General features: G+C 41.1%; 1 protein-coding gene across 4 annotated transcripts in view; it reads right to left on the reverse strand.

The window, feature by feature from the left end:
• LOC123504010 (WD and tetratricopeptide repeats protein 1-like) overlaps positions 1-21,648 on the reverse strand; it is a 436,213-nt gene that overhangs the window by 111,850 nt on the left and 302,715 nt on the right. For all 4 annotated transcript variants that reach the window (XM_045254212.1, XM_045254209.1, XM_045254210.1 and 1 more), the window contains exon 10: positions 19,843-19,923. In XM_045254212.1, the coding sequence (XP_045110147.1) occupies positions 19,843-19,923 (81 nt within the window). The remainder of the gene's footprint in view (positions 1-19,842; positions 19,924-21,648) is intronic.

The raw sequence follows: 21,648 nt of genomic DNA on the forward strand, positions 1-21,648 counted from the left end.
AGGCTGTGGCTGTCGGGTCAGAATTTGTCATTAATATGGCAGAGGCAGAGGCTCTTTATGGGCAAGGAAGGCGGAGACGTGTGTGTAATGGTTGCGAGTATCAGAGAGTTTTGAACAGAGAGGGTTTGTGCGGGAGTTGTGAAGATATGAAGAGTGCAGAAAAGGAAGCATGTGGCCGATGCAACAGGAAGGTTAGGTGCAATGAGGATGGCATGCAGTGCGACGATTGTGAGGTATGGTACCATATTAAATGTGAAAAGGTGGATGCCGAGTTATATGAAATGCGCAAGAAACATAAGAAGATGCTGTGGTTTTGTGCTGATTGCACACCTGCAGTAAAAAAAACACTGAGACAGGCAGAAAAAGTAATGGAAGAAAATGAACAGCTAAAAAAGGAGATGAAAGATTTAAAGCAGCACCAAACTAGGATGAACAAAAGGGTAGAAGTCATTGAAAAGAAATGGAGTGAGAAAGGAGAGGTAGAAGATCAGGGAGACCTGAGGCAAGAGATAGATAAGTGGAAAAAGATGAATGAAACTCTATGGTTGATGGAGGAAAGGACGAAAAGAAGAGAAGAGGAAATGGTGAAAGCAGTGACGGGAAAAGTTATTGAAGAGCTAGAAGAAAAAACTGAAAAAGAAAGAGGAAAAAGAATATAATAGTATTTAACCTGAAGGAAAGTGAGAAGAGTGAGGCAAAGGAGAGAGAAAAGGAGGACAGAGAAGTTTGTGAGCATGTATTTCATGAGAAGTTAGGGGTGGAAGGAGCACAGGTGAAGGTGTACAGAATGGGAATGAAAGTGAGAGGGAGTAAGAGGCCCCTAATAGTATGTCTGTGTGATGTATATGATAAATGGGAGGTGGTGAAGAGGGGTAGACAGCTGAGAGACTGTCATGAGGAAGACAAGTAAAATCAGGATTGCCCCTGACAAAACTAAGAAAGAGAGAGAACAAGATGCAATGCCAAAGGAAAAGTTGCAAGAGAAAAGAAGACAAGGAGGCCAGTGGAAAATACAGCGGGGAAAAATTGAGAGTAGGAGAAGGCACTGGTGGGGACTGAAATACAGGTGTACGGGACAAAGAAATAAGCGAAAAGAGTGTAAAAATTACGGTAATAAATATACAAGGGCTAACACAAACTAAAGCAAAAGAAGTAGAAGAGTTAGTGAGTGATGATAGTATAGTTTGCTTAACAGAGACCCAGAAGAAGCTAAGAGATATAAACTTCAGTGATAACTGTGTGATAGTAGGTAATATGAGAGAGGAGCAAGATAGAAAGGGAGGAGGACTAATGGTGCTATATAGGAAGGATACAGGAGTAGAGCTAGAGAAGATACCAACAAAATGTCCGGATATATTGCACACAAAAGGGAAAATGAGAGGATGGGAGATGAGACTAGTATTAGTTTACCTGAGTGTTAATGATCCAGCGAGAAATAATAATATTAAGCTAGAAATGGAAAGGATAATAAATGGAAACTCTCACCCGCTCTTAGTCATGGGTGATTTTAATGGACATGTGGGCTTCAAAGGGGAGCAGAAGGTGAATATAAATGGAGAAATAATTTTGGAAATGATGGAAAAATATAGCTTGATAATGTTAAATGATGATTGCAAATGCACAGGAGAGTTCACATGGAGCAGAAATGAACAAAGGAGTGTTATTGATTATGTATTGGCAACAAATCAAGTCTATAGGAAATTCAAGAGCATGCATATAGATGAAGAGAAGGAAATTTTTGACATGTCAGACCACAATCTAATTGAAGTGGAGCTAATAATAAAAGAGGAGAAGAAAAAATTTGAGAAAAAAGAGTGGGTTGTGAAGGAGTATTATAAAACAGACAAAAATTTCTTAGAAAGATTTCAGATGTGCATGGAAAGCCAGGCGCTAAATAAGGAAGTGGAGAACATTGAAAAATTGGAGTCACTAATAAAAGAAACAGCAGAGAAGGTGCTAAAAGGAAAATATAGGAGAAGAGGAGAAAAGAATAGCAAGAACACAGAGCCTGTATGGATAAATGATGTAATTAGGAAAGAAATAAAAGAAAGGAGATTAAATAGGATGAGGAGAAATGCAACAAATGAAGAAGAGAGGGAAAGGTGGAAGGAGTTATACCTAAAGCAAAAAGAAAGGGTACATGTGCTAATAAAAAAGGAGATCTGTAAACAAGAAGAGAAAACAGTCAAAGAAATTAAGGAAAGCAAGGATGGAGGAAAGAAGATGTGGGAGTACATTAAGAAGCTAAAAGGGGAAAAGATCAAGGAGAAAAATCCCCTAAAAATTTATGGAGAAGATGGGGTAGAACTGGAGCAGGAGTAGGTGGGGGAGGAGGTAAAGAAATTCTGGACCAACATATAAAGAAAATATGAAAACAATATTGAAATCTGGAATGTGAGGAAGAGAGAGGAGTATACAGGGGAGTATGAGAAAATGATCAAAGACATAGAAGAAAAACGATCAGTTAGGCTGAACGCAGTTGATGAACAAGGGACAGAAATGCAATATATACAGACTTGTGCAGTGGAGGTATGGGAACATATCGACATGGCAAGAAGGGTGACAGGAGGAGAGGTGCAATTACAACAGAACATTATCACAGAAGAAAGAGTGGCGAGGTGTCTAGGAAAAATGAAGAGCAAACGAGCTGTGGGGACAGATAATATTAAAGGAGAAATGTACAAGGAGATAGGAAATAGCACAGTATTAAAGGAAATATTAGCAAAAGGAATGAAAAGTACATTAGAGTCAGGCCATGTACCAGCAAGCTGGAAAGAATCAAGGACAGTGATGATCCCAAAAACAAGATGCCCAAAAGCCAAGGATTTGAGACCTATTGCATTAACTAACGTTGGGTAAAAACTAATGATGTCAATCATAAGAGATATCTTAGAAGATCATATAACAAAGAACAGGTTAGGGAAAGAAACGCAAGGAGGTTTCACAGAACGTAGTAGAATTGAAAATAAAATTTTTGTTCTAAAATACTGCATACAAAAATCTTTCAAGATGAAAAATACGTTGATTGTAACATCAATTGATTTTGCCAAAGCATATGATAGCATAAAGAGGAGAAATTAATAGAAGTCCTGATGGAAACTAAAATAAATCCAAAATGTATTAATTTAATAGCCAATGTATATAACAATGATAAGACCAAAATTGACCTAGTAGAGGAAGAAAAGCTGGAAATAGATGTGACAAGCGGAATAAGGCAGGGATGCACAGTGTCTACCACTCTTTTCAAACTGATTACTTTTAAAATAATGCAACAAATAGAAGATTTAAACAAAGGCTACAGGGACAAGGAGTTTAATATAACGTTGCTTTTCTTCGTTGACGATGGAATGTTGTTAACCAGCAGTGTGGAGGATATCAAACACGTAATAAAGAAAATGGAGTAGATAGGAAAAGAATTTGGGTTAGAAATAAACAAAGAGAAAAGTAGAATAATAATATCTAACATGAAGGTAAGACCAGAAAATATTGAAAATATAGAAGTAAAAGATAGATTTAGATATTTAGGAATCACTATAAATGACAGCATTGATTGCTTCAAAGTGCAGAAGGAGGAAATGTTAACAAAGGGGAGAAAGCTGGCCTATATGACGAGAAGCGTAATAGCGAGAAGTTGCTCAAAACTACTCATTGGAAAATTTTTTGGAAGAGTGTGGCACTTCCCTCCATTTTATATGGAAGTAGCATTATAGACTTTAATGAAATGGAAATTAGTAAGCTGCAGAGGATAGAAAATGGGGTTTTCCGGCAAATTTTAGGAGCACCAAGCTATACACCTATAGCAACCCTGAGGGGGGAAGTTGGAGCATCTACGTAGTGTGAGTTCAAGAGCGAGGGAAGGGCAGCTACAATATCTAAGATATCTACTGGTGGAAGGAAAAGACTTGGTGAGAAGGGTAGCAGAGGAGTTGGTGGAAAGTAGGCAAGGGAGATGGATAAAAAGAGTGGCACAGGAGCTAAAAGATCTGAGAGAATTAAGACTACTGAAAAGAAGCATACAAAATGAAACAAAGGAAAGTATATCAAGCATAATGAAAACTAGGGACACACAGGCATGGCGAGAAACATTAAATAATAAAACTAGTGTAACTCTGTACAAAGAACACAGAAAGAAGATTGGAGGGCAAGATGAGGTATACACTAATGACATAGCATCAGATATCCTATTTAAATGTAGAACAAACAGCCTAAAATTAAATGATAGGAAAAGATTTTCAAATGAAAGCACAGACTGTTGGCTGTGTAGTGGTGAAAACGAAAACTTAGCCCACTCTGGTGCCCTGCCTATGCCACAGAAAGACAGAAAAATAAAACATTACAGCAGGAAAATACTGAAAAAATAATAGGGGATCTGCTTTTTAATAATACAGACATTCAAGGAACAAAAACAACTCTGCAAAAATTTTGGAATGTAAGACAAAAAAAGATCAAGGAAATAGAAGACGATAACAGAAACCAATAAGTGAAAGAAGAAAAGACCCCGACAGCCAAAAAAATACGTCAGGGAGAGCCGATACAAAGGCATCTCTCCCGACCTATAACTCAACTCAACTCAACCACTCACTCACCTATTCAAAACAATAACAGCATCAGCAACAGCTCATCTTCCCTCGCTCAACTTACCACCATAACACCTGTAATATAGCCTAACGTTCCTAAGAAGACCAGGAAGACTCTTACTCTCAAAGTGAAGCTGGATATTATTCATAGACACGAGAGGCAAGAAAACTATAGCATTGCTCGTCACCATCTTGCCTCCATTTACTGTCTCTACTATTTTCAAGTCAGCAGACTCTATTAAGAAGGCTGGTGAGACCGTATCTTCCTTGCGAGCTAAAAGAACCACCTGAACTCGTGACTCTACAATTGATAAAATGGAAAGCCATGTGGAAATGTGGTACATAAATTTTGTATGTGATACAATGATGCGCCCTTTGTTTACATTCCACAGGTTGCCAGTTAGTCTTTCCCATTTCACTCTCCCTCCCTTCATAAATTTAAGATCATCAACATTATAAAGTTACGTACATACATACATACATTAGTGTACATTATAAAGACTTAAATTAAACTGCCTAAATGTTTAACTTCATTTTTTTACTTTCATTAAACCTTTCACTGTGATATGATGCACTCTCGCTTTGTTTACTCTCAATGGAAGTTCAAGTCAGGGGTTAAACTTGTTATAATCGGTTCTCTTAACAATGTTTCACTTAACGAAGTGTTTTTTAGGAACGTAATCCCTTCGTTAAACGGGGGTTGCCTGTATACGTATATATATATATATATATATATATATATATATATATATATATATATATATATATATATACAGTAAAGTCCCAGGTTACGTCGGTCTCGAGTTATGTCAAACTCGTAGTTACGTCAGTCCACTATAGGGCAATTTAAGATTAAAAAATTGAAAATTTATATATTGTAAAGCGCGGGATTTATTGTTATTGTTGGCCGCCAGGCGTCACTAGTGGTTACCCGCCACACCGCCTGCCTCACGCTTGAATACAATAACACCATGCCTCAGTTCCACCACACCGTCGCCCCTGGCAAGTGTTATCCTACTTCTGCGTTTACTGATTCAAGTTCTTAGTATCTTGCTCAATGGCACAAAAGAGAAAACTCCTTAGTGACAGCAGTGATGCTAAGAAAAGGAAAACCATGACGCTACAAGAAAAAGAGGACATAATTAAAAGACATGAGAAGGGAGGCAGCAGCTGTGTGTGAGGGAGTGAAGAAGAAAATGGGAAGCCCGTTACCATGACAACGGGAAGGTTGACGACCTTGAGGGCTCGGGCACCCATCACAACAATAACAACTCTGGAGCCTTTGCCTGGGCCACACGACACTCGCAGCTGACTTGCAGCGTCTGCGCCTGTCTGCTGATCCCTATTGCCCTTTCCTATTGCATTTCCTGCTCTCCTGCCCATGCTTCTACTCCCACCGCACTGCACTACTCTCCCAGCTGTCCGCCCTGGGCGTCACAACATTCGACCTGCCCACCCTCCTGGCAGCCTCAGGCGTCCACCCCTCTCGGCAACCTGCAGTCCTTCGCGTTCGTGGCGCTAATCAAAAAGCAAAAACAAGCTTGTGTTTCATATTCCTACATAGTTGTAAATAATATAACAATATAACCTTTTACTTACCTGAATGACCATAAACAATAATTGGTTGAAAACTCGAAAATATGCTTTGAAATGTACGGCAACTCGAGTTACGTACAAAATCAACTTACATCATGTTTCAGGAACGTAACTCTGACGTAAACCTAGACCTTACTGTATATATATATATATATATATATATATATATATATATATATATATATATATATATATATATATATATATATATATATATATATATATATATATATATATATATATATATATACATATATATATATCCAGATAAGTACTGATGCACCATGCTGGAAATAATTATTCTATAATTTTTATTTTTTTTTTATGATACCAATAGATTAGTTTACCAAGAATATTAACGTTTTCTCTGGTTTGTCATCTTCAGAAAATAGCATTGAGAAGACAGACTATAATGTTTTATATAAAATTTGTGAGGGTTTATTTCTTTTTATACATACCAATTATGAAGAATCACTTACCATCATCATTATTTCTGTTGTGGAAGAGAGAGAGAGAGAGAGAGAGAGAGAGAGAGAGAGAGAGAGAGAGAGAGAGAGAGAGAGAGAGAGAGAGAGAGAGAGAGAGAGAGAGAGAGTTGCCTGTAAGTCAGATGTTTCCCCACTCTTCTCCAGCCCAGATATGGTGGCAGGAGCTGTTTTCTGTTGTCCACACTAAAGAGGTTAAACACTTTTAAACATTCCTTCAGCGTGCCAAGTTTCACCTTCCCTGGTTTCGTAAGCATCTTCCTCTGGTGTTTTGAGACACTGCCAGAAGGCTAATGGTGCATTTACATCAAGCAAATTGAATGAATTCAATTCATGAAGAATCATTTGAATTGAGTAATTTTGAATCTGCATAGTTCCAACCGAATGATTCACATTCAGATGATTCAGTACCAAGGCAGCCTACGGGAATTATGGATGTATTAGCTTTTGCAGAAATATCAGTGTTACAGTGGCTGAGGAAGCGTAGGCGTAGGCATTGGCAACGATATGGGTGCATGCCATTAATCACAGAAATCCTGAATTCGGGAGCTTGGACATTTGTTCCCAGATTTGGTTAATAATTCGGAGAGATTTTAGGATTTCTGTAGGATAACCACAAATTTCTAATTAATGTCTTAAGTACACTATTGTACTGTATATTTATTTTTTAATCATAAAGTTATCACTTTTCATGCTAAAAATGCTTTTTTCAAGAGAAATCACCCAAATCAAAATTTCACGGCCACTGAAACTCACAATGTACTGGGGAAACTATGATATTAATTTACATTGAATTCTTATAAAAATGAGCAATGTATTGAGGTTGGAATTGTGGTATGGAGAGGGATTACTCTACAGTTTTCATGTCCTTTTATTACATTTAACAATTTTGCATTATCAGCTGACAAACTGAAATGCCACCCCAAAAAACCCTAATTCAATTTTTCTATTGTTTGAAATAAGAAAAAATATTTATGAATAATAAGTATTATATAAACACTGGAAAACATAATAAAAATGTAAATAAATAAACTGGTTTTATAAAGCATATTTTTCTTGGAGATCAGATGACTCAACTCAGGCTAACGGAAGATGCTGGCAGAGTTGGAGGGTGGAGGAAACAGGCAGAGGATATGGAAGGAATTTACTTTGTTTTGTGCTTTTTCAATTGCTTTTGTTTGCCAACATACTCTCACTTAATAGCTTAATTCAACTTACTACCATGAAACAAATAAATGTAGTGAATCTTTAGCAACACTGCTCACTAATAACATGGATGCAGCCACTGTTATACTTGCCAGAGAAGTGAGTGACTACATGCTTGGGTAAGACTAAAATTGCAGCATAACCAGTCATAAAGCAGGTATGAGGTAGTAAAAAAGAATGATCCTAAAAGCAAGTTATCATGTAATGGTAAATTGTATATCTGGGAGGACCTGTATGTCAAAAAATTTAGATAACTAAACAGATCCCAGCCCCCAAATGTCTAGCAGTCTCCTCACACTGACAGAGTATTGTGCTGATTGTAAAACAAATTCCTCAGACATGCACTGTTAAAGAAATGTGGTACCTTATTCAATATTTGGAAGAATTGTTTTTGAAAAGATGCAAACATGCATTTGTTACTACACATACTATTACCCATAACTATTAATTATTGCTTAAACCCTCACCTCACAGCAAAGTTACATAATGTCCATTAGCTCGCAAGAGAACAACGAAAGAAAAGAACTTGAGTTTCCGTTTCCGTTCTCTAAGAAAAGGTGCTTGGACCGTTTTCTATAACCTTTCTGTACCAGGCAGCCTTCCCCCACAATTCATTCGCTTCTTTGCTGCCATAGTGGTTACATGTGTTACCTTAGCTCGCTTACTGCCGGCTTTTTGTCCTGTTTTTGCAGCTTTTGGGTTGCCGCCTTGCTCTTGTCTTTGGTTAGAGCCTTGGTTAAGTGTAAGGCTGTGTGGTAAGTGCTCTAGATCGTTACCATCTCGGTCTGTGGACCCTCATGACGATTGTTTGTCATGTAGAGTCAAGTCTTGCAGTCTCACATCTCGGTGTGAAAAATACATTTCTTTGTCTCACGATGAGCTTTTCAGGTTTTTGGAGAATGTAAAGGTGCGTAGGGAAAAGAGGAAGTCTTCACCTGGGAAGCGCAAGGTTCAGAGTTCCCAACAACTACACAAACGTATGTGTAAAATGGAGGAGACATTGGATAGACTGTCCCTTTTTCTTACCTCCTCCCAGGATTCTCCTTTTTCTGGGTTTCAGTCTCCTATCCATCAGGTGGACCTTCGATCTCGGGGAACAGATGGTGCAGCCTGTCCCAGGGCCGAGATGGCTCCGGCAACAGTTGCGTCAACAATAACACAAGCAGCTGGTGTTCCAGGCCTCTCTACTGACACAGGTAAGATGCCAGTTGCTCTGACGAAGGACCTCACTGGTTCTGGGGATGGATTTGGTGACTGCCAGGTTCCTATGGTCATGGCAGTGCAACATTCTATCCGTGATATGGAGGTAGAGAGCCAGTGTTATCGTCCAGGGCCATACCTCTCTGCCCCACCCAGAGAATTAGGAGGTGACAACTTACATATAGCCCTAAGGTCTGACAAACAACCCCATGCCCTTTAACACCAGCCAAGGTACTGCCAAAGGAGGTTCTGGTTTTGGCATTACCGTTGGCAATGATGGGAGGGACAGCTATCATTTTCCCCTAAGGCGTGACAACCAGCTGTCTTCCTACCCCAAACAGGGCAATGGTAGTGGTGGGAAGGACAGCTGTCACTATGCCCTAAGGTGTGACAGCCAGTTTTTGTCCCTCCCCAGGCAAGTCAACCAAGGTTCTTATAATGGAGATTCAATTGAACCTCTCCTTGGCCCTTTAAGAGCTGGGTTGACTAACGCTTATCTTCCCACACAGGATTTGCGCGCTGGTGCCATTCCTAAGGTGGGTCTGCAGACCAACCAACCTCATGACCAGACTGTTGAGGTTAGTTTGGCCTCATCTACCAGAACTACTCACCATACCCTCCCTTGCAGTAGTGTTTCTCAGGGGGACCATTCACTTTCCCAAGAGACGTCTGATGAGGTGAGCCATTTTATTCCTGTTCCTGGTAGCAGCAATCTGGTCCCAGGATCCTCAGCTTCCAGACTGGTTGAACATTCCCAGTCCACTTATGAGGCAGATGAGAAAGATGAGGAGGAGGTGTCTACTTCTCAGGTGAGTGATCCTCCTTTTCTACAACTTATAGATAGAGTGAGGAGTTTTCACCAGCTTCCACCTACTGAAGCTCCTTTCTCGTCAATTCTCACGGGGTTGAGCGAGCTCAAGGATCAGTTGAGACTCACCATCCCTCCTTAGCTATCCCTCGATCTCTTTTGGCCCAGGCTATTCGGGAGGAAGCCCAAGGTAAGGCTCTGAAAGATCCTAGACCTAATATATCTCCTTTCCAGTTACCCAGAATTTGGAAGAAGGGTGCCAGTGAAATTTATTTACCCGAAGGGGCCTCTCAGGTCCCTCCTCCGGTTAATGAGGAGTTGGGTAGTCTTAGACAGGGGTAAACCAGATGGTGTCAGTTTCCACCCGTGTCTTGGCTCAGATGGAATCAGTGTGTGGTTCCATGACCAACATCACCACCTCTTGGATAGACTAGGTGTTGGCCACTTGGGCTGGAGACTCTTCAGGCACACAGCAGGAAGTGTTGGCCTTTTTATCCTCTCCAGCAGAAGAACTACGTTGTCAGCTCCATATGTTACGGAGAAAGGCAACTGTGGATGCCTTGCCTGGTTCCTTTTCTGATGCGGATAAACACCAGCTTATGTCTTCTCCTTTTTCTGATTTTCTCTTTGACCCGTCGGTGGTGGCCAAGGTGCAGAACATGGAACACTTGGCTTCCCAACAGCGTGCTATCTCTTCTCTGGTTAGAAGCTTCACTTAGGGGATCAGCCGGGACACCCCGTGGAAACAGAGTAAGAGGGCAGGTGAGGAGAGGGTCCCTTCTTAGACCCTTTCCATCGGCTCCTGTTACCAGATCCTCCCTCACAGGCGGCTCTTTTCGCACCCGGGGGCCTCACAGTGGAGGCTCCTGAGGCCGAGGCAGGTCGCGCTAGGGAAAACTCTGACTTTCCGGTTCCTGTGGGTGCTTGCCTGCAGCGTCACTGGAGAGTGTGGATGGAGGTAGGGGCAGGGGAGTGGGTAGTGAAGACCCTGCATTATGGGTATGTACTCCCTTTTCTTTGTCCCCCTCCAATTGCTTCCAGGCCCGTAGAGTTTACCACCTATGTAGAGGGGTCCGTTCGTCATACGGCCCTAGACCTAGAGGTTCAGGATATGTTGGACAAAGGGGCCATAGAGCCGGTGGTGGACAAGCTGGAAGGCTTTTATGCACGCCTGTTCCTGGTTCCGAAAGTAACAGGGGGTTGGAGACCGGTGTTCGACCTTTCGGCTCTGAACAAGTTTTTAAGGGTCAGCCCATTTTGAATGGAGACAGTAGCTTCAGTGTTGGAGTCCATGAAAGTGGGGGATTGGATGATCTCTCTAGATCTACGAGACGCTAATTTCAAAATCCCAATATATCTTCGTTCTCGCAAGTTCCTGCAGTTTGTTTGGCGGAACAGAGTCTTCCAATTCAGGGTTCTGTGTTTTGGCCTCTCCACTGCTCCTTAGGTGGCGAGTGGACATGTTGTGTGTGCGCTCCGTTTTTGGCTGTGGTTTTTATAGTTAGCGAGTGGTGTTTGTGCTTGGTGTCTGTGTGTGGTGCTTTTGAGTGTTAGTGAAGTGAAAGTGTGTACTGCAAGTGTTAGATTAGAGTGAAATAGTGGTTAGAATCAGTGTTTGTGAGTTAAAAGTATTTTTGTAGAGCGAGGAGACTAGGCTTGTAACTGTCAAGTTGACCTTGAAAGAGGATTAGTTGACCTCACTTAGGCCCCCCCACCACCGCGCGGTGGTTCCCCCACCCCGCCGTCACCAAGTATTTTTATTTGTTTGTGAGTTAACAGATTGTAAGTTAGTATGGCGGTAGCTACTGAGGTATATCAGAGTGTGATTGAGTGCGTGAAAGAGAGTGTTGAGATGGGATTGGGAGAGTTTGTTGTGTGTGAGATGTGTGGGCATGACAGAAAGGTCGTTGACTTTTCTGAGTGTATGGTGTGTAGGCTCAAGAGCAAGAATTTAGTTCTTTCTCTTGAGCACCGAGAATTACGAGAGGAAATCAGAAAGCTAAGTGAGGGGAAAAGTGCGAACGAAGTTCTCATCTTTGAGTTGAAGGAGGAGGTTAAGAGGCTTGGGGAGGCAGTGGAAAAAATTAGGCAGGAGATCAGTGTTAGGCCAAAGGTTGGACCTTCTGAGGGCGACAGGGTGGCTTGGCCCTCTGTCGGGAAGAGCAGAGTGGGGAAGAGGGAGCAGGCGAGCCAGACTGGGAAAGATAGTAGTCAGGATGGGCAGAGATGGCAGGTTGCGAGGGAAAGGAAAGCGGAGGCAGTTAGGGAGGATAGGACTAAACCTGTTGAGTGTGAAAATAGGTTCGGTTTGTTGGAGGGGGAGAGTGAAAGTGAGAGTGGAGTGAATGAAGTGGTTGTGGTGAGTGAAAGGAGAAAGAAGGGGGGTAGAGGAGAGGAGGAGGAGGGTTGTGCCTAGCACACCTCAGGTGTGTGTGGTGGGTGACTCTCAGGTTAGGTATTTAGATAGCACTTTCTGTGGGAAAGACAGGGATAGGAGGACGAACGTGTGTATGCCTGGTGCAGGTGTGAAGGCAGTGAGTGAGGAGGTGCAGAAGAGGGTTGGGGGATGGAGAGGAGGGTGTAGTAGTTTTGCATGTAGGTGGGAACGATGTCAGAGCAGGTGGGTCGGAGGAGTTAGTGGCAAGATTTCGGGAAATGTTAGGCAAGATAAGGGAGAGTGGTAGGAGGTGTGTAGTGTCAGGAATCTTGCCTCGTGTGTATGTTAGCAGGAATGGTTGTCTAGAGCCATTGGTGTGAATGATCGGGTAAAAGGGATGTGTAAGGATGTGGGTGTCAGCTTTGTGGATGTATGGGATAGGTTCTATGGGCGAAGGGATTTGTATGCTAGGGATGGTGTGCATCTGAGTAGGAAGGGTGTGGATGTGCTGAGTGGATGTCTGGAGGGGGGAGTTGGGATGGAGTGTAGGGGGTGAGGTAGCAAATGCATTCCAGAAGAAAGATGCTAGACATAAATTAGATAGGATAAACAGAGATAGTGAAAAGATTAGGAAAGATTTCCAGGTGCAAATAGGAGAGAATAAGATTAGGATTCCAAATAAGGAGACAGCATCTAGGAAGGTAGCTGGACTTAAATGTTTTTATGTAAATGCCAGGAGTCTTAGGAACAAGAAGGACGAGTTATCTAGTTATATAGTTGAGGAGGACTTAGATGTTGTATGTGTCACAGAGGCATGGGTAAATGAGGAAAAGTTTAGGAAAATAGGAAAGAATATGAAGTAGATGGATACATTATGTATTTACACCAGAGAATTGGTAGGATAGGTGGAGGAGTAGTTATTTATGTAAAAATCCTTCATTTCCAGTCAGGTTAATGGTATTAAGGTAGATAACAGAGTAGAGTCCTTATGGCTGGATGTTAGAGTAAACAAAAGTAAGGTTATTAGAGTAGGAGCTTTTATAGACCACCTAACCAGTCAGCAGAGGTAGACAACCTTATGGTAGATGAGATAAATAGGGGTGTACTAGTCAGACAATTATCTTAGGGATTTTAATCTTAAGTCAGTAAACTGGGAGAGGATGGTAGGAGATGCTAGTGAAAATAAGTTTATGGAAAGTTTTCAGGATAACTATTTAGTGCAGATGGTAGATAAACCTACTAGGGGAGGAAGGTTTTAGACATAGTACTAACAAATATTGAGCATTGTTTAAAGGAAGTTGAGGTAGGAGAGACTTTAGCAAACAGTGACCATCATATAATTAGATTTATCATTAATTCCAGTAGGGATAATATAGTGAATAAGACTAGAGTCCCAAACTATCAGAAAGGCAATTATGGTAGGTTACGTCAGTTATTAGGAGAGGTAAACTGGGAAGATAGTTTTGGAAATAAAACTGCACAGGAGATGTGGGATATTTTTAAGGTTGTAGTAAAGGGTATAGTGATGCAGTGTATCCCTTACAAAGATATAAGGCAGAGAAACAGGAAGCCATTATGGTGGACTCATGAGATAGGTAGCCAGATCAGAGAGAAGAAGAGGGCATACAGAGAGTTGCAGAAAAGTGGGAAGATGTAGATTTGATTAGGTACAGACAGGTCAGAGATGATTTGAGTAAGGTTATAAAAAAGTAAAAGGCAGGCAGAGATAAAACTAGCTAGAGCTGGGAGTAAAGATCCCAAAAATTATATAGTTATTACAAGGTCAGTGATAAAAGAAATAAGGATAGGATTGGACCACTCAGAAAAGATGGTGTAGTAGTGGATCAAAATGAAGACATAGTAGAATTATTGAATGAACAATTTTCTTCAGTATTTACTAGGAAAGAATAGGAAATCCTGTTACAAACAGTGCGACGAGTAGTTTAAGAGCTTTAGAAAATATTGATATAAAACCGGAATTATTAGGAAATTTATTCTTGAACTAGACGATAGGAAAGCTAGTGGTCCTGATGAGCTACATGCCAGAGTACTTAGGGAGGGTGTAGACAGTATTTCTGAAGCACTTAAGTTAATCTTTGAAAGATCACTTAGGTTTGCTGAGATACCTCAGGACTGGAAGTTAGCTAATGTTACTCCAATATTTAAAAAGGTAGGAAGGATGATGCGAATAATTATAGACCGATCAGTTTAACTAGTATAGTATGTAAGATACTAGAGAAAATCATTAAGGGTAGTATTTGGGAGCATTTAAATGAGAATAGATTAATTAGAGATACCCAACATGGCTTTAGATCAGGGAGGTCCTGTCTTACAAATTTGCTCGATATCTTAGAATATATTACCAAGGAGTTAGATGATGGAAATAGCATAGATGTTATATATCTAGATTTTAGCAAGGCGTTTGATAAGGTACCGCATAGGAGGCTAGTGTACAAATTGAGACTACATGGGATAGGGGTAGGTTAGTTGATTGGATTAGTGAATGGCTTTCTGATAGGAAACAGAGAGTAGTATTAAATGGGGCAATGTCTGAGTGGAAGGAAGTGGTTAGTGGGGTACCCCAAGGATCAGTGCTAGGACCTCTTCTTTTCTTGGTGTACATTAACGATTTAGATATAGGAATTAGTAGCAAAGTATCAAAGTTTGCAGATGATACTAAGATAGCATGTGCAGTACAGGGTGAAAAGGACAATTACAGAATACAACGAGACCTGGACAGGCTGATAGCATGGGCAGACAGGTGGCAGATGGAGTTTAATTCTAAAAGTGTCAGGTTATGCATTTAGGTAAAGACAACACAAACTTTAACTATGAGATGGAGGGATGTTGGCTAGAGGCAGTAGAGGAAGGAAAGGATTTAGGAGTAGTGATAGACAGGACTATGAAATTTTCAAAGCAATGTTTAGAAGCAAGAAATAGGGCAAATAGGATCCTGGGTTTTATAAATAGAAATGTTAGTTATAAAAGTAAGGAAGTGGTGCGTAGCTTATATAATTCCTATGTTAGGCCCCATTTAGAGTATTGCATACAGGCCTGGTCACCCCACTATAGGCAGGATATCAACATGTTAGAAGCAGTTCAGAGAAGAGCAACTAGGATGATACCAGCTTTAAAGCGCCTGGAGTATAGAGATAGATTAAAGGAATTAAACATGTTTTCATTTGAGAGGAGATGTATAAGAGGGATATGATAGAGTTATTTAAAATGTTCTCAGATACAAACTACATAGATGTGAGATCTTTCTTTACCTTAGAGGAGGGAAGTAGGACTAGAAATCATGGCAGGAAGATTAGAAAGCAAGGCTGCAGGTTAGATATAAGAAAATATTTCTTTAGTCATAGGGTGGTAGACTTCTGGAATGCATTGCCAGAGACGGTTGTAAATAGCACTAGTTTGACAATGTTTAAAAACAGATTAGATAAGCACTTAAATTTATTAGATTTATAATTATGTATAGCGCTGCATGATAGTTTTATAAGAAATTTACTATAGTTAAACAAGACATGATCCCCATGTATGGGGATTACAGATTGTAGAGGAATTCGATGCAGGACTTAGCCCTGTTAATGGGCCAAATATTTAAAATTAGTATATAATGTATTGTGTACTTGTAAGTGTATCTTTAAGTACTGATGACGAGGTCGCTGTGCGACTGATACAGGATAACCTAGATGGGCCCTGGTGGCCCTTTGTTATCCTATTATTTATGTTATGTTATGTTAATGTCCTCATGGGCGCATCAACACGGGATTTTTCTCCTCCGCTATCTGGATGACTGGCTGATCATGGGTTCGTCTTGACAGGAGTGCATGAGTGCCATCCAAGCTATTTCCCATTTGTGCGATCGACTGGGTATTCAGGTCAATCTATCCAAGTTGGACCTAGTGCCCAGCCAGAGGAAGCAGTACCTGGGTATGGTACTGGACTCCATGAGGGCTCTGATTTTTCCTTCCCCAGAGCGGATCAGCCGGTTTCAGTTTGTGGCGCGGAGTTTCCTCGAGGACAAAGCTCCCCCGGTGTCGCTGTGGAGGTCACTCTTGGGTCACCTGGCATCCCTAGAGAGGCTGGTTCCAGGTGGCCGCCTTCGTTCCTGGTCCCTTCAGTGGTGCCTGAAGAGACACTGGAGAGCAGCTTCGGACCCACCCTGGTGGTGGGTTCCTCCATCTCACCAATGCCTTGCAGACCTCTTCTGGTGGATGGAGCCAGCACATCTTCTCCAAGGAGCCCCCTTTGTGATGCCACCTCCAGAGATGACTCTGTTTTGCGATGCCTCTCTACACGGGTGGGGTGCTCATGTGGGGGAGTCCCTTGTCTCAGGTCTCTGGTCTCTACAGGAGAAGAGCCTTCACATCAATCACCTGGAGATGTTGGCTGTCTTCCGGGCCCTTCAGGCCTTGCAGCGGGACTTGTTGGGCACAGTAGTGAATCTTATGTCGGACAATACTACAGTGGTGGCTTACCTACAAAACTCAGGGGGCACTCGGTCTGAGTCTCTGTCTATTCTGACAAGGGTCATTCTTTGGTGGTGCGAGGACAATCGGGTATTGCTTCGCCCCAAGTTCGTGCCAGGACAGCGCAACACGGTGGCAGATGTCCTCAGCCACGAGTGTGTGGGGTCGGAATGGACCCTACACCCAGTCGTGTGCAAATGGGTCTTCTAGGCGTGGGGTGCACCTCAAGTGCACCTGTTTGCTATGGCTTTAAATCACCAGCTGCCACTGTATGTGTCTCCACTTCCGGACCCGAACGCTTGGAAACAGGACACGTTTGCCTTCCCCTGGGAGGGCTTAGATCTGTACGCCTTTCCCCCCTTCTCCCTGATTCGGTTAGGTTAGGTTAGGTTCGGTTCGGATCAGAGAGACCTCGGGTGTCCGTGTGTCTCTAATTGCCCCTCGGTGGCCTCAGGCAGACTGGTTCCCTCTGCTGCTGAGTCTATTAGTAGATCACCCGAGAGTGTTGCCTAAGTAGAACTCGCTGTTACGTCAGCCTCATCGATACCTTTTTCATAAATCTCCAGCAACACTTCATCTTCACGTGTGGAGACTCTCCAGCGTCTCTTCCGAAAGAGAGGCTTTTTGCGAGAAGCTGCAGGGATCATGGCCTTGCCAGTCAGACAGTCTTCGGCCAGGGTGTACCAGGCGAAGTGGGCCATCTACTGTTGTTGGTGTGAGTCGAGGGGCTGTCATCCTCTCTTGGCCTCTGTGATAGACTTGGCGGACTTTTTTCTTTTCCTTTTGGGGCACGAAGCATTTATCCTTACCGTCTATTAGGGGATACCGCTCTGCTCTGGTCCCCATATTCCAACAGGCAGGTCTGGATATCTCTCAAAATATGGATTTGTCAGATCTGTTTTGGGGATTTGCCAAGTCGGCTCTTCCCCGCTCGCCACGCATTCCTGCGTGGGATTTATCTTTAGTTTTGAATTCTTTAACGAAGGCCCCCTATGAGCCCCTTCATTTAGCTTCATTGCGGGACTTAACACTGAAAGCTTCATTTCTCTTAGTTTTGGCTTCTGCTTGTCGGGTTAGCGAACTCCATGGACTTTCAGCTGAGGTTCGTCACTCCAGGGGTTGGTCTTCGATGACTTTCTCTTTAGCCTCAGACTTTCTGGCTAAGAATCAAGTTCCAGGTGATGATTCTCAGTCAGAATTTTCTATTCTGGTCTTGGCTAGGTCTGTTGGGGATTCTGAGAGTGACCAGCTTTTATGCCCAGTTCGGACTGTCCAGGAGTACCTGCGGAGGACCACGGACTGTCGTCCTAGGTGCTCATTCTTGTTTGTGACGGTTTCCGAACCTTGATGGGTGGTATATCCACACACAATTTCTTTTTGGATATGTCAGGTTATCCAACGCGAGCATCAGGATGTTTCAGAAGAAGACATGCACTCGGTGAAAATCAACGCACATGGGGTTAGGGCAGTGGTTACAAGTGCCCTATTTAAGAAAATTAGGAGTATTCTAACGGTCCTCTGAGCAGGGACCTGGAAATGTAGTTCTACATTTGCTTCTTTTTGTTTTCGGGATATAACTCATAGATATCTAGATACCTTTTCATTGGGCCCTTTTGTGTCGGCTCTCAGGGTTATTGACTAAGGTTGATTGGGTTCAAGCTACATATTTTCTATGTACTTAAGTATGGGAGGCTTTAAGTTAGTTCACCTTCCTGGTGGGATGTTGGATGGACTGCTTCTTTTCCCTGTTACTTCCCCTTGGACATGGATGCCAGTGCTACACTTCCCAGGACTTGACCTCTTCATTGTAAGTATGCACAAGTGTGGTTCTGTTTTTTTTTTTAATCTTTTCAGATTGGTTAAAAGAATGGTCATCCTCCCTCCTATACTTGGGAATCAGTTTTCAAGCAATAATTAATAATTATGGGTAATAGTATGTGTAGTAACAAATAAAATTTTTTAAGTAAAATCCATTTTTATTTACATAATTACCCATAATTATTAATTATAATTTATGTTCCCTTCCTCCCTCCCCTCTATGACCTTTTTAGAGTAGAAGCGTATGAATTGTGGGAGAAGGCTGGCTGGTACCGAAAGGTTATAGAAAACGGTCCATGCACCTTTTCTTAGAGAATGAAAAGGGGAACTCAAGTTCTTTTCTTTCGTTGTTCTCTTGCAAGCTAATGGACATTATGTAACTTTGCTGTGGGGTGGGGTTTTAAGCAATAATTAATAATTATGGGTAAGTATGTAGATAAAAATGGATTTTACTTAAAAAATCCTATATTTCTCAGCTTTAGAGTCAAGATATATGTGAAATTTACAGGGTAGGAATTGTCTATAGTGATTACTGCAGTATGTGTTAGTAAGTGAAAATGCTGCATGATACAATTGGCCTCTAGGTCATGTCAAAAGTGTTGAATCAACTCCGGATAGACTTACCCAATGTGTGGAAACTCTCTCCTGAATAAACCTGTGTTGTTTTCAATTTTTGTTTACTAAATTGTTTAATTAAAGTGTTTATGTAATTGTAATTGCCTATTATGGATATAGCCAGTGTCATTGTGCCTCATACTATATTATTTTGCTATCTTGTATAATTCAAATACTACTTATTTACAAGAACATTTTATATTTTTGAATTGGTAATGAAAAATGAAATGTGCAAATGAATTGAAGAGCATTGTGGTGCTACAATTGCTGCACATGAGAACTGTACCAGTTACATTTATATCAATCTATAGTTCACTGTCATATATTCATATTTAAGACACAAAATAAAGTCTTGTTCTATATAACTAAATTACAATTTGAGAAACATTACTGCCAATCATTGGAAACTTAAAGCAGGTTCTTGTGACTGTGTGGCTATCATTGCTATCAAAGGTGTGGCCAACAAGGGCAGTGCTCAAAGGACTTTTTTTCACTGTCTCTCTCACTTTATTTGGATTATTGCTAAATGTAATGGTGACAATGGTAAAGCCTACTTCTTATTAAGGTAATGTTTACTACAGCACTATGGAGTCCATGTACAGTGTAGGTAAAGAATAGACATTAAAGAAAAGCAAAAATTAGGGAAATGAAAAAAAAAACAAATCACAACACTAAGAAATATACTCACCTAAAATGAGCTTTAACATGGTGTGGGTCAATGTCAAGTGCAGTGAAGCAGTCCCTCAATGCTGCATAGATATCACCATCCCTGAAATATTTCTTATTAGTTTACTACCAGATCATGCAAACAATATTCTAGTCAATATATAATGCCATATTGATACACACTTTAATTAATTCCTATTTTGTCCTATTTCTCCAATTGTCAATCAAGACCCCCCAAAGTGGAGGTGCCTCTGACATTCCCTCAGCTAGTTGGCAGTACCCGAGGAGGTACTATGCTAAGTTTCTTTGGAATGATTACTTCTTGCATGTCAGAAACCCATCTCTGTGAACTAAGCACATAACAGAAGTGATAGTGTCTGGCTTGAAGGCATACATTCCTCACTCTTTCTCTCAACCTAAACCTTCCAAACCTTACTTCAACAGAGCCTGTTTTCATGCTGTACATGATAGAGAGGTTGCCCACAAAGATGCTTGAGCCTTCCATCACCTGCAAATCATGTGCTTTATATTTCTACCATAAAATCATGTCGTCTGTTCTCCAATTTGCCAAACACTCCTTCATTGATAGAAAATATAAAAAAAAGTTTCAAAATCTAACTCCTCTTGACACTTCTGCCATCTGACCAAAACACCTCCAATAAACTTACTTCTACATCTTTCCCTCCTTTATTTCATCCTGATGGCACCACTGCCATCACTTCCGTCTCTAGAGCTGAACTCTTCTCTCAAACTTTTTCTAATAACTCCACCTTGGATGATTCTGGACTTATTCCTCCCTCTCCTCCCTCGTCTAACTATTTCATGTCTTTAACTAAAATTCTTCACATTTGTCTTTTCCATGCCTTTGCTGGACTAAACCCTTGAAAGGCTTACAGACCTGATGGAGTCCCTCTTATTGTTCTCAAAAACTGTGGGTCCATGCTTGCACCTTGTCTAGTCAAACTATTTTAATAGTCTATTGACTCCTACTTTCCTTCTTGTTGGAAGTTTGCCTTCATTCAACCTGTTCCTAAAATTCCCCTATTGCTTTAATCTCCACCTTACTTAAAGTTTTATAGTCTATTCTCAGTAGGAATATTCTTAAACAACTGTCATTTCACAATCCTTTATCTGATAGCCAGTATGTGTTTTGTCAAGGCCACTTTACTGGTGAGTTGGCTTTCCTTACTGAGTCTAGCTTATCCTCTTTTAGAGATTTTGGTGAAACTTTTGCTGTTGCTTCAGACACATCAAAAGCTTTTGACAGAGTCTGGTACAAAGCTTTGATCTCAAAATCTGTGGTGGCTCATGTATACTTACTGTAGAACTGCAGCACCCCCTATTTTTGTTTCATATTATTGATAACATTTAATCTAATAAGTCTGTTCTTTTCTAGTTATTTCTTTTTAACTTGTACATTACATAATTCTTAAATTTAATGTCAATAGCCATCTTCTAGCTTCAAAAAAAAAAAAAAAAAAAAAAAAAAAAACCATATAGAACAGTGAAATTCACAGTTTTGCCTGATGTGGGTATGCATGAGATAAAAAGTAGCACATAGGGGAGAGAGCTCTGCTGCTCCCACAGTGCCAAGCTGTCGATCCTGGTTTGCATAGTTTCTTTTTTTGACTCTGTGTGTTGTGCTGTATATACCTAGTTGTATTGTACAGGGTTCAAGCAGGGCTTACAGTGTCCTGTCTCCATATCTCCACTTATCTAATTTTTCTTTGAGGCTATGCACATTATGTGCTGTAACAACTTCATTATTCAATGCATTCCACTTTTTCACTGTTCTATGTATGTGGAAAACTGTATTTTCCAATATCCT

The sequence above is a fragment of the Portunus trituberculatus genome, chromosome 15 (genome assembly GCF_017591435.1).
Source record: "Portunus trituberculatus isolate SZX2019 chromosome 15, ASM1759143v1, whole genome shotgun sequence".
NCBI classification, from domain to species: Eukaryota; Metazoa; Arthropoda; class Malacostraca; order Decapoda; family Portunidae; genus Portunus; species Portunus trituberculatus.